Here is a 13,676-nt window from a genome sequence, read left to right on the forward strand (position 1 = left end):
AAACACTCCTCTTCAGAGATTCTTTTGAAAATTTCATGTACCCTCTCTGGACTTAGCAAAATCTTTTTCTCCTGAGAGTCCTCATTCACATGTTTCCACTCAGCAAACAGTTCCAGACCTACACGACGGATACGAGGCTGATAGCGACCACATCCACCATGGCCCTATAACAAGACAGTCACAATCACAGTCCAAAGAAACATGCTTTTAATGTACCACTACCAAAAAGCTTTAAAGATGCTGCAGCAATAACAAAATATTTGGCTGCGTTACTCCCATCCTTTCAACAAGTTTCCTCTTCCCTGAGACTTTCATTCTTCCAATCCTGGCCGCTTCCCTACCTTTTTAGTACTCACAAGAAACAGCATGTAGAATCTCAATGACATGTAACCACAAATGGAACAAGCCAAGCCGCACAAGTGCATTCATTTACATTAATGCCATTCAAACAGCAGACAGGTTAAGTGCTTTTGTCCCAACCACAAGGAACCGCATTTATCTACAAATTCTGATGAAAAGTAACCATATCTACAAATTGATAAACTATGCAATCTCAGTTGCATCACGGAAACATGTTTATATTCTGAATGCATCTTTAATGTGAATTCTACTTTTATTGAATTTTTCTACTGGTGGAAATAGGACAGCACCATTGGCGTTTAACATCTACTTTTTGGTGCGACTCAGCATGCTCTGTTTGTGGCTTCTTGTACTACTCCCAATTTTACCTTCAACCAGCTTTACAAGGCTCAAAAGCCCTCATGCTGGCATTTTTCACTTTAAATGAAGCGTACCCTGAAATCCCAGACCACCACATCACATATGTGTTAATGTAGGCATGGCAATAATGCAACAGTTGGTTTCTGATAAGTTTCTACACGGTTAGAGACGCGCTTTAACAGCACAGATTTAAAATCAACTGACTATTTTAAATTTTCTTTCCTTGTCTAAATGTAGATGGAAGCTGTAAACTAGTGACATCCCATCTATGTGAATACTTTATGCTAGTTTAAAAAATCCCAAGTAGCATCCAAATATCAGACATCCCTACACCATATACAGTAACAGCCGCTACATAATCAGTAAAGTATTTAATGTACTGCAAGTCATTTGCTTGCACCCTTAAAAGAAATCTCCACTGGAATAGCACTTCCTCCCCTTGTGGAAAACAGGGATTAGACTAATTTGCTGCATTATTTTCATAATTGCATCAAAATGTATCCTATACTTACAACTTCTGGTAGTTACTAACCTCTGCACCCTTTTCATCTAACATGAAGAGAAAAGTACCAGCATGTTCAATAAGTCTGTCTCCCTCATAACAAACGAAGGTGCACTTTATAGCAAACGTCCTTCACCTGGGCATTTTTTCTTCTTCCACTTGAGTATAAACAGAATGAATGCCATAGCTCTCCTATATCCCAAATTCTGGCTCAAATTTTATCAATCTTAAACCGGTGACAGACCGGTCACCAGGTGGACTGTAGTAAAAGTTAAGGCATTCAATTTTTTTTCTTTTTCTTTTTTTACTTTTAAAAAGTCAGCAGTTGCATGGGTTGAAGGGGTAGAAGATGGAACCAAGTACTTTAATAAAATTTGCAGAGGCCTGCAGCAATGCATCTGCCTTGACACTTCATAAAGTGAAGATTGCTTTTCTACTGAAATCTTTCCACACAGTCTAGGTAAACCAATATATTAATGCATATTTGTCAACACTACTTCTATATTCCAGCATCTCCCTCTTCATACTTGGTACATGGAGTATAGTACAGGAGCACTTCAACTTACGTTTGCTCCTCTAAAGCAAAACAGAAATGACTTGGGACACTGGTGGCCCAATAGGGCCTCCAAATTGGAACTACTTGGCATCAGAATTCCTTGTCACAGCAACTTATCTACAGCTTCAGTGCCACAGAATTCCTCATCACAGCAGCTTATCTACAGCAGATGAAAAACCCAAATCAGCAACTACATTGCAAATGCATGTAGCCCTCCCATTACCAATCTTAATGTTCTGGCAAAAAAGCCAAACAAGAGTCTTGCGGCTCAGTCATCCCTATACCTAAGCCTCCACCCAGCAGTACTATCATGGCCCTAGCATACCATGCAATAAAAGCTACTGTCTACAAACATTATGAAGCCTACCTTTTCCTTTGCAGTATCCTCTTCTCCCTCAGGCTGTTCAACACCAAACTTGTTGTCCATCTCTTCACCACCTTCGCAGATGTTCTTCCCTTTACAGAGATCATAAACATGTGTCAACCTCTTCCGAGGTTGTCCTTTTGATTTGGTTAGGATGTCTTTGATCTTGGGATTATTCTGCAGGAAGACAGAAAATTCAGTTATTTTTAAAAAAAAAACAATGCAGGTCTGCATTTCCTCACTTACAGGCCTGATTAACTGCAAGAGATTAAGTTACCCTAAAAACTTGTGGCTAGCCTACAATGAAATCTGTTAAATGGAGTACAAGTTAAGTTTAAGCCCAATTAAGTCTGCAGCTACTAGCTTTGTTTGGAACTTCAGCAGCAGTGTCTTGTACTTTTTAGCTGCAGTGGTGTTTCTTCAGGATAAATGTTCAAAGGAATATGTGCAGCTTAAAGCTGGGTTTATTTAGTTGCTGCACAGGTAGCAGAGGATGGCTTTCAACTACAAAAATATAAGTATTGCACAAAAACAAAAGAGGTTGTGATTACAGCCGTTAACTTCATCTGAAAAAGTTGCAAGCCTGCACTTGCATCAATACATTATAGGATAGCTACTAATAGCACATGGAAGTCTGTAGCCAATTTAAAATACAAAATGCCCACTTCACACTTGATTCTATTAAATACTGACTGGATTTATGAGACAAATTATTTTCTACGACAGATCAAAGATTTTGAAGAAATGCAATGTGATGCCCAAATACTATAGTGGTACCAGATGCACTAGGCATCTTAAGTTTAGATTCTGCAAACAAAGCATTGGCATGCATTAAGCTCATGTCCCAGAGTAAGCTCTATTTAAAAAGTTATAAATTTGAACGTAAAGCACATTTATAACACAATCAGGCACTGCAAATGACGAACACAAGTCATGGTACAGCAAGCTTCAAAACACCAAGTAGCAAACTGGTCAGACAATAGCTCAATGGCAGTACCATTTCCATGTACAAATTCATCAAGTACAGCATGACAGCCAAATTACTGTAAGTCATCCTATATTTCTGGGCTAAAAAACTGTCCAGAGGGGAGCAAGTTATAAAAATCTCTAAAGAGAACAGAAGCAGGACTACTGTCCAAGAGTCACTTTCAGACGGAGACTTTATTCCAGCAATTCAAACTTAGAGTACAACTGCATCGCATAACTTAGTGTTAACAGTACATGTCAATTTACTTGGAGGATCATTATGCAACTGTGTATTAACATTAAGAGGTTTTTCTTTACATCACAACACTGCTTCTATGGGGTAGTGTAGTACACAGGACCTAGCATCCCCAGCTTTCATAACATCACCCCCCACCCCCACCCCCCCAAGTATACATACAGAGCTATACAACACAAAAGTTTGCTGAAACAGCAAGGGGGCAAAAAGTGCCCAAGCATTAGTTTACTACATTGTCAAGCATGCTTGTCAGTACATTTACTGTCAAGTTAAGGGGTCCAGTATCGGGACGTTTGAGTGATACATCTCGTGACAGAGGTGCAAGCAGACAAGTGCTGGTATAGAAAAGTCATGACTTCACACTGTACAGTATTACTTCCAAGGATGCAAAACTATGGAGTAAACAAACACCTGCTTCTGACAAAGCAGAAATTTGTACTACAAAATTTTAATGAGAGATACTAAAAAAACAGACTAGGCATACGTGCAAAAATAGTGCACGGTCTTGAAACAAATTAACTGACAAGTCACAGCAAACCTCCTCCCAAGTTTAACTGAGGATCATAAAGCAACTGTATTTCCATATCCCAAAGGGGAACACTTGGGTCAAACTATACACAGAAACAGGCAATTAAAATTCTGCACAATGGCACTTCAAAGATTTATGTAGGAAAGTGTTTTGTTTCCTTGATCAGGCAAATAAATGAAGCCACATTCCATTGCCTAACAAGGCCACTCAAGTCTGCTGAAAAAGGTTGGAGAAAATAATTTGGTATTAAGTATACAGACCACTTCTGTTCTCTGCATACTACAGACAATGTACAGTTGTACACAGTTTTACTGCAAGAGTAGATGGCATTCTCATTACTGTGCAGTATTCTTTACACAATGCATCTCCCAAAGATAGTCAAATGTCATGCCGGCATACCAAAGCCTTCAGATTTTAGAGGCACCATACAGCATATGCATAAGGCATATCAAAACATTCCCAACAAAGGAAAAGCCAGGTCATCCACTTCCAATCCAGAGGACTTTGGCACACTGGAACAGAAAAATTTTCTGTTCAGAGGGGAAGCAAAAGATCCATCTTAGGAATACTCTACTGATGGACTACGTCCAGAAGAGTACAGTTGTGTACACTTACTGTAAATGTAGATGTTAAGAGTGTATTCACTGTTGCAGTCACACTTGGGCCATCAGCCTGCACATAGCCCTCAGTCAGCCCGAATACCAGAGTCTTGGGATTTCTGCTTCAGATGCTGTCGCCTCTTCCATGAAGTCAGGGGTATAAAACATGCAGCAGACGCCATTACATCAGTTTTTCTTGTCCCAGATGTCAGAAGCCCCCAAACTAGGAAACTACTACATGGTGTGAAAAACCTCCAGTAAAAGTAATACCCCTGCCAAAAAATGGCCATAAACAGGATAGGTAGAAAGGATAGAGAAAGCCAGGGGGCTGGAGGAGAGAAACCAGGACTACAACAGTGAATATGAACATTTACATTTATGGTAAGGGTACACAACTGTACTATGTTAGTGTTTCACTGTTGCAATCATCATACTTGGGTCGATTCCCAAACCGGAGGAAGGTAGAGTGTTAGGGATGGCTAGCAGGCCTTGTAAGACTGCTGTAGCAAATCCAGCTCTGGATTTAGAAAAAAATAGTTAAGTGGTGATGCTTGGTGAAGGTGTGTACAGAACTCCAGGTTGCAGCATCCAGATGCCCCTGGTAGCAACTCCCCCGAGAAATGCTGTACAGGTTGAAGTAGTTCTAGTGGAATGAGTTCTGATCCCCTGAGGGGTAGGTTTTCCATGGTGCTTTTAGCATAAATGGATGCAGTGTGCTAACCATTTGGAAATGGTTTGCGTCGAAATGGCCTTGCCCTCTGCCCCTGTAGCAAGGCAGACTAGCAGCTGGTCAGATTTTCTGAAAGGCTTAATCTGGTCAAGGTAGAATCTGAGCTGTCTGCATGTTCAAGGAGTGCAGGATCCTTTCCCCTTTACTCTGAGGATTAGGGAAAAAGATTGGCAAATGGATGGATTGGTTTAAAGCCACACTGGATACCACCTTGGGCATAAAGGATAGGTTAGTCCTGAGGGAAACTATGTCAGCATGGAAAATGAAGGGCTCCACTACAATTAGTGCGTGTAACTCAAGACATGCTTCTTGCTGAAATAATAGCTAGAAGTAAGGCTGTTTTCCAAGAGAGGAATTTTAACTCTGCTGAAGCAGCAGTTTCAAATGGGGAAGTGTGAGCTTCTCCAATACAAAGTTAAGGTCCCAGGCCAGGGTGGGAGCTCTCCTAAGGGGGCCTTAAATTGTTAGCTCCTCTCAGGAACAGTCAGAGGGTGAGGAGAGGTGGCTCAGTATTATCAGCAGAGACAGCAGAAGCATGAATCTTAACGGATGAGAAGGAAAGGCCTCTGTGGAACAGCTCCGCTAGGTAATCAAGGATTTGTGGTAAGGTGGTTATAGCTGTGTCCTTTCCTTGAGAGACTCCAAGAACAATCTTTTCCACTTTTCAGCCTAGGATTTCCTAGTACTAGGCCTTCTGGCCTCAAGGAAGGCATCCAGCACCTGTCTGCTGAGGGATGCTGGTGGTGTACTCTGGGGTTAAGCCAGGCTGCAAGGTTTAGGGTTTGAGCTGTATATGTAAAATCAGTCCCTCCTGAGGAGACTGCAGGGACTGCGTCAGATGTAGGTGCCAGGGTGGCACTGCTGTCAGACTGCGTAGGAGTAGGTACCAGTGCTGGCATAGCCAGTCTGGTGCAATAAGGATTGCCCTTGGCCTTGATCTTGAGTAGTACTTTTGAGGAGGGGCAGAGGAGGAAAGGCATAATTGAGAGGTTCTCATGTCAAGGATAGGGCATCCACCTTCCAGGCTCTGCTATGAGGGTTCCTGGTGCAACATTTACTCAACTGGTGGTTTTGGGGGTGGCAAAAAGGTCCAGTTCCAGTGTTCACCACCTCTAGGTTAGAAGTCTGAATGAGTTGGGTTCCAGTTATCCCTCATGATGGTCCAGTAGATTTCTACTCAAGTAGTCTGCCAGTGAATTTTGCTTGCCTGGCAGGAAATGAGCTTGTAGGTACACTTGGTTGCTCAAGGCTGTGTTCCACAGGGCCATGGCTAACCTGCAGTGTGCGTGTGTAAGAATAAGTCCCCCCCCTGCTTGTTTATGTACCATATAACCATGGTGACTATCAGGAGCTTGCCTGGAAGGATAAGGTATTTGAAGGCTGTCAGAGCATTCTGTACAGCTAGCATCGTTTTTTGATATACAGGGGAATTTGTTCTGGGCTCCATTTGCCTTGAATGCATTTGTCGTGTGAGCTGCTCATGCAAATTCTGATGGGTCTGTTGCCAGGGTTTGGGTGGCGAGGGGTTGACTGAAAGAAAGTCCATTATTGTGGTTGTATGCTTCTGCCCACCAAAGAAACTCTGCCTTTAGACAAGGTATGATAGGAATCACAGTTACCAGGTCCTGAGAATGTTGACACCAGTGACTTAAGTACCACTGAAGTTTCCTCATATGCAGCCTTGCATATGGAATTAGCAGAATGCATGAGGCCATGAACCCTAAGGCTTGCAGTATTTTCCTTTTAGATAGTGGAGTTTTGGTGGTCATCAGTTTGAAATAGTTTGTCAAATGGGCCTGCTCTTCTGTAGTGAGGAATGCCATCTGGGTAGTTGTGTTCAAGCTTGCTCCCAGGAATACAATTTGTTGGCTGGGCACCAGTTGTGATTTCTTTGTTGGTTGTTGCTGGTGTATCCCAGTGAAGTTTAGATGTCTTTTTTAAAATGCCAGGTGCTGAAGTAGCAACTCCTGACTGTCCGCCTTAATCAAGCAATTTTCCAAGTATGGCTAAATTTGAATATTTCTCTGTCTGCAGTATGCAATGGCTGGAGCCAGGCACTTTGTGAATGCTCTGGGTGCAGTAGATAAACCAACGGGAAGTGCAGAGAACTGAGGGTGCATAGAGCCTGCCCTGAAACAGATATTTCCTGCAAGACTCCCTTATGGGGATGTACAGATAAGCTTCTTTTAAGTCTAGGGTGACTAACCAGGCATCCTTGGCTAGTATAACAAGCTGTTGCAGTGTAAGCATTTTGAATTCTAGGACCACCAGAAAGGTGCTGAGAATTGATAGATCCAGGATAGGGCACCAACAGCTCTCTTCTGGGCACCAGGAATAGTCTGGAGTAGAAACCCTCTCCCATTTGTTCTACTGGAACAGCTTGAATAGCCCTGATATGCAGAAGGGAAAGTACTTGCTTTTGAGCCTCTGCCCACTGGTTTGGAGTAAGGTCTGGCCACCCACTTGGGGTTCACAGTGAGTGGAAGTAGAATCTGTATCCCTGGGATACAATGTTTAGAACCCATCGGTCCTGAGTAATGGACATCCCAGTTTTTATACATGAAGGGTGAGATTTCCTCCTAAGGGTTCAAGTACTTGGGCATGGCTGGGAAGGATAATTGGAAAGTCGTTGTGAACTTTTTCAATTATGGGGTGGCTTACCACTCCCAGTTTTTGAAGTGGAAACACTCCATTGTTTAGATCTCTGCATACCAGAGACTGTAGTCTTGGGGGTCTGTTTCCCCTGGGTTTGGACTGAGAAGGCCTGGGAGGGACTGGAAAGGACCAGTTTTTTGAAGGCCAGTGCCTACAGAATCTAGGCAGTGGCACCTGTAAAAAATCTTTACAGTTTGCATAGATTTAGCTTTTTTTCATCTTTAAGAACTTCTGCTTTTGTGCCAAACTATCCTGATTTAATGGAGCATCTAGCAATTTTGCTTTGACATGGTCTGGGCAAGACTTGTTCTTTCAGCCAAGCATGCCTTCTCAGTACAGACCCAGTGACAGCAGCCCTGCAAGATGCTTCTAAGGCATCAAACCCACACCGCAGAGTATGTTTACTAACTTGGTTTGCAGAATGCATCAACTCTTGCAAATCTTTATTTTCTGCACAATCTGGAAGAAACACCATTTTTTGTTTAATTAGTTCCATAATATGTTGCTGGTACTTCGTGTGAAACTGCCAATTTCAAAGCCCTGATGGCAACAGTTGCAGAGGTATTAACCTTCTAATCCCATCTGTCTAAAGCTCTAGAATCCCTGACTGAAGGGGTAGGGCTTTTGGCTGTAGTAGCCTTAATGCCTTTAGGTCCCTGAGAAATGGTCTCTGGATCCGCAGTAGGATTCTTAGAGAAATTTGAGAGAGTCAGGTACACTGTAGTACCAGTCAGGTTTTCTAGGAGCTGGTGGTAGTGTCAGGAGTAAGACTGGATTCCATGAAGACATCTACACTATTCAGGACAGGGGGTATAGCTAGAGGCCTGTGCTGAGGCAAATCCAAAGAATTTCCAGAGTCTCTTTTTGGACTGAGGATAGTCCTGGCATTCCCAGTGGAAATGCTCTTAATGTATGCAAGGTTTCAGCAAAAGAAAAATCCTCTGGAGGGGAGGCAGAGGGAATGGATTCCTCTGCATCTGAATTCTCATAGATAAAGGTATGTCCTGGAAATCGGAAGGGTCAGTCATCGGACTTCTGGTCTGCAGAATCAGAAGAAAATTCAATTGCGTCTTAGCAGGGGAAGGCTGGCTTTCCCTAATTAGGAGTAATAAGGTCTTCAACCATTCTAAGCATTTGTTTTTGTGGCATGGGAGCTTAAGCATGCGCTTTGGACGTTGTTTTCTAGGCTTGGTGAACTCTGGGCCTGAGAAACTCTGTAGTTTGTTAAAAAAAGTAGTGTTTAATACGCATATCGGTAAGTCTGAATACACCCTCAGAAGCCAGTGCCTGCACAGTGGCTCCAGACCCATCCAAGGTAGAGACATCTGCAGGTTCCACAGTCTAAGCATCTCGTGGCATAGTGGACTCTGAATGGGTCTCAGCAGAGGCCTGCGAATCAGTAGAGCAAAGGAGCCTGAGTACCAGCAGACTGGCAACTAGTTTTAACAGAAGCGTCGTCAGCAGTTTGACCTATGCGGTCCCTCAGTCTTTGCGCTTTTTCAGTAGATCGGTAGTAGGATGGCTTTACCAAAACCATTTCAGAATACAAAGAAAGAGAGCGAAAGAATTTAGCTACAAAAATAGCCAGACGAATGGTTCGGGCATTAAACAAGGCACAAAACCAACAGTGAGGGATGTCATTGGTCTAGGCCTGAACAGGTGACGCAGTAAGAATGAAAATCTCTAGGAGCTATTTACTTTCCACAGGCAAGACAATTAACTTTTTCTGACATTAGTTAGAGCAAGAAAAAAAAAAAGAATCCCCAATGGGGTACTTCACTTTAGAAACCTTCAGGTTTGAAACTAAATGAAAATTTTGAGTAGCGGCCGACTGGCACTTGTGAACTGCTTCTGCTTTGGGCTCCTTCGACAAGAAAGACTAGGGTAATGGCATCGGCTGCATGTTTTATACCAGACGACCTGACATGGAAGAGACAGCATCCAAAGACTGGTATTCAGGCAGACTGAGGGCTACCTGCAGGCAGATAACCCAAGTGTGATGACTGCAACAGTGAAACACGATCATTCGAGAGGCATCCATTTGTGAGCATGTGTGTTGGAAATGCCCAATGAATGTCAGATTTCAGGCAGTTTGTGCTCTGAAGGAATGTAGAGTCAGTTAATATCCAATAGCCAAAGGCCATAGACCCAGAGAAATTTCCTAGCTAAGAGGAAAGAGGAAGGAGAGACTGGAAAAAGCAATCAGAAACAACCTTTGGAATTCGAAAAGCCAACATGGGAAGAGTCTGAAGCTGGCACCATGAGAAAACAATCCTGAGAGGATGTCAGAAGAGATTTCTGAAGGGTTATGCTGAACCCTAGACTTTGCTAAAGCCAAGTGGTAAAAGTGGAGATCCCACAGACTGCTGATAGGGGGAAAAAAAAATCAGTATCCCTCAAAGTATGCAAAAGGCAATGACAAAGGCATTTGGTGAATACCCTTGGGATAGCAATAAGGCCCAATGACAAAGCAGAGAATCTTTGAGAAGACAAAATGAAAGGTAAAAATTTCCTGAGAGTGAATGGGGATGTGGAAGTAGGCATCCCTGTTGTCCAAGGAAACCAGAGAGACCCAGGGGAAGAAAATGTCTGAAGAGACACCATTTGGAAAAGGAACCTTGAGAAAGTACAGTTTTGTACCTACCATAAATGTAGATGTCCGATATGTTAGGACTGCAGATGCATACCTATGGGTTGTCCTGCCTCAGGCAGCCCTTCGGTCGGCCGGATTCCAAAGTCTGGGTCTGGCCTCGGCTGATGTCGCACTTCACCCGACATCACAGCTGCTGGGGTATAAAGGCATCAGCTGACGCCATTTTCCTCAGTGTTTCTTGCCCCAGATGCCAGGTACCCTCTAGGAAGGCTAAATTTGGATAAATGCAAATAATTCCGAACAGTAGAGAGCAAAAAATAAAAAAAATTATATATATATATATATATATATATATATATATATATATATATATATATATATATATATATATATATATATACACACACACACACACACACACACACACACACACACACACACACACACACACACACACACACACACACACACACACACACACACACACACACACACTAATAGATTCCCCCAGCTAGCTAAAAGAGGGGTAAATACCCTAGGAATACAACAGAGCGGAAGGAGGGTGGGTAATCCTGACTGCAGATGCATACCCATCGGACATCTACATTTATGGTAGGTACAAAACTGTACTATGTCCTTCAAGGATGCATCTGCAGTCCTAACATATGGGTAGAATACCATAGCCAAACTGGGGGAGGAGGCACTAAAATAAAGATGGTGTAGTTAAGATCCCTTGCAAAACAGCAGTTGCAAAACCTGCTCGGGATCTGGAGTATAAGGGAAGATATAATGCTTAGCAAATGTATGCACGGAGCTCCAAGTAGCAGCTTCTAAAATGTCTTTGGTAGCCACTCCTCGTAGGAAAGCTGTAGTGGTGGCTGTAGCACTTGTGGAATGAGGTCTGATATTTTCATGAGTTGTCTTTCCATGAAGAGAGTAACAAAATCGAATGCAATTTCCTATCCATTTTGAGATGGTCTGTTTTGAAATTGCTTTTCCTTGCATTCCTGTTGCATATGCTACCAGAAGCTGGCCAGTTTTTCTGTTGGTCTTAGTTCTGTCCAGATAGTAGCGTAATTGTCTGTGCACATCCAAGGTATGTAGCAGTCTTTCCCCCCTATTCTGTGGGTTGGGGAAGAATGTAGGTAAATGAATCGCTTGGTTCAATGATACTCTGGAGACCACTTTTGGCATAAAGGTAGGGTTAGTTCTGAGAGACTCTATCCTAATGGAAGATAAGGAAGGGTTGTACTGCCATTAATGCCTGTAACTCAGATACCCTTCTTGCTGAAGTGATTGCTAGCAGGAAAGCAGTTTTCCAAGACAAGAACTGTAAATCTGCTGTTGCTGCTGGTTCAAAAGGAGGAAGTGTTAACTTTTCCAGCACAAAGTTGAGATCCCATGTAGGTAAAGGTGGTTTCCTTGGAGGTTTTACATTTGATTCCTCTCAAGAACTGCCTGAGTAGAGGATGAGAGAAGACGGGAGGATCCATGTTGTATTCTGCTGAAATTGCTGATGCATGAATCTTAATGGAGGAGTAGGACAGGCCATTGTGGAACAGTTCTGCTAAGTATTCCAGGATGTGTGCTATGTTTGCCAATGAGACATTTTCTCCCTTTGCTGCACTCCAAATGAGGTATCTTTTCCACTTGGCTGAATAAGTTTTCCTTGTGGAGGGTCTGCGTGCCCCCAGGATAATGTCCTTAACCCTCAGAGATAAATCTGGGTTATTTTGTTTTATGCAATATTCCAAGCAGCTAGCTGCAGTGTTTTCAAATTTGGATGTAGGATCTTGTAGTTGTTCTGAGTTAGAAGTAAGGGACATAGAGGTAGAGGCCATGCGTGTGTCCGAGACATGCTTCTCAGTAGCGGGTACCAATGTTGCCTCGGCCAGTCTGGAGCTATCAGGATTACCCTTGGCTGATCTTCTTTGATCTTCAGTAGGACTTTGTACATCAAAGAGGTGGGAATGCATATGCTGTCAGGTTTTTCCAGCTGAAGGAAAGGGAGTCCACTCTCCAAGCAAGTGGGTGGTATGTTCTTGTGCAGAATTTCTTCAATTGGTGGTTGTGTGGGGAGGCGAACAGGTCTATCTCTGGTAGTCCCCATTTCTTTGTTATGGCTTTGAAGATATCTGGATGCAGCATCCATTCGTGAGCATCCGTGGTAGTTCTGCTTAAGGTGTCTGCTAGTGAGTTTTCTTTTCCTGGTACAAATCTGGCCTGAAGTTGAATGTGGAGATTCAGGGCCATATTCCACAGGTCCATTGCCATCCGGCATAGAAGATAAGAGTGTGTACCTCCCTGTTTGTTGATGTACCACATGACTGTGGTATTGTCCGTCCTTATCAGCAGGTGACCTTGTTGAAGTGGTCTGAATGCCTGGATCGCATGTTTCACTGCCAGCATCTCCTTTAGATTTATGTGTAGATTCAGCTGGTCTTGGGTCCATAGGCCTTGTATACACTTGTCCACCATGTGTGCCCCCCAGCCTAGGTCTGAGGCGTCCGTGGTGATGGTCTGGCTTGGATGAGGTTTGTGGAAAGGCAATCCTCTGTTCAACTGACAGGCCTGAGCCCACCACAGGAATTCTTGCTTCAGGCATGGAATTATTGGAATCTGGGCTTCTAGACTGTGCTTGTGTTGAGACCATACATTCCTTAGGTACCATTGCAACTTTCTCATATGCAGCCTGGCATGCAGAATCAATATTATGCAGGATGCCATGTAACCCAGGGCTTGCAGGACTTTCCTTGCAGTAAGCTGAGTTTGTGTTGTTAATGTCATGAAATAGACTGGTAGTTGCTTTTGTTCTTCTGTGAGAAAAGCCATCTGAGTTGATGTATCCAAGAATGTTATCCTTTGGGATGGTACTAGTCTTGACTTTTGCATGTTGACTGTGTATCCCAAGGCTTGCAGCAGTTGTACGACCTTTTCCAAATCTTTTGTTAATTTTGCCTTGTTGTCCGCTTGTATTAGGCAGTCGTCCAGGTATGGGTAAATTTGAATTCCCTGGAGCCTGCAATGAGCAATTACTGATGTCAGGCATTTCGTGAATACTCTGGGCGCAGTAGATAAGCCAAAGGGCAATGCTGAGAATTGATAATGCTCTGATCCTGCAAGAAATCCGAGGTGTCTTCTGCAATCTGGTCATAGGGACGTGCAGGTATGCCTCCTTGAGATCTAGAGTCACCAGCCAAGACTCC

The 13,676-nt window shown here is 43.1% G+C and overlaps 1 protein-coding gene across 1 annotated transcript in view; it reads right to left on the reverse strand.

Annotated features, from left to right (window-relative positions):
• The window catches only part of POLR2A (RNA polymerase II subunit A), a gene marked incomplete in the record, with an annotated part of 2,048,627 nt that overhangs the window by 1,900,291 nt on the left and 134,660 nt on the right, over positions 1–13,676 (reverse strand). The window contains 2 exon segments of the mRNA XM_044077036.1: positions 1–164; positions 2,146–2,319. The exon segment at positions 1–164 is cut by the window's left edge and continues 118 nt beyond it. Coding sequence (XP_043932971.1) covers positions 1–164; positions 2,146–2,319 — 338 coding nt within the window.

The sequence above is a fragment of the Protopterus annectens genome, chromosome 7.part0 (assembly GCF_019279795.1).
Source record: "Protopterus annectens isolate FY-2018-M chromosome 7.part0, PAN1.0, whole genome shotgun sequence".
Taxonomy (NCBI): Eukaryota; Metazoa; Chordata; order Ceratodontiformes; family Protopteridae; genus Protopterus; species Protopterus annectens.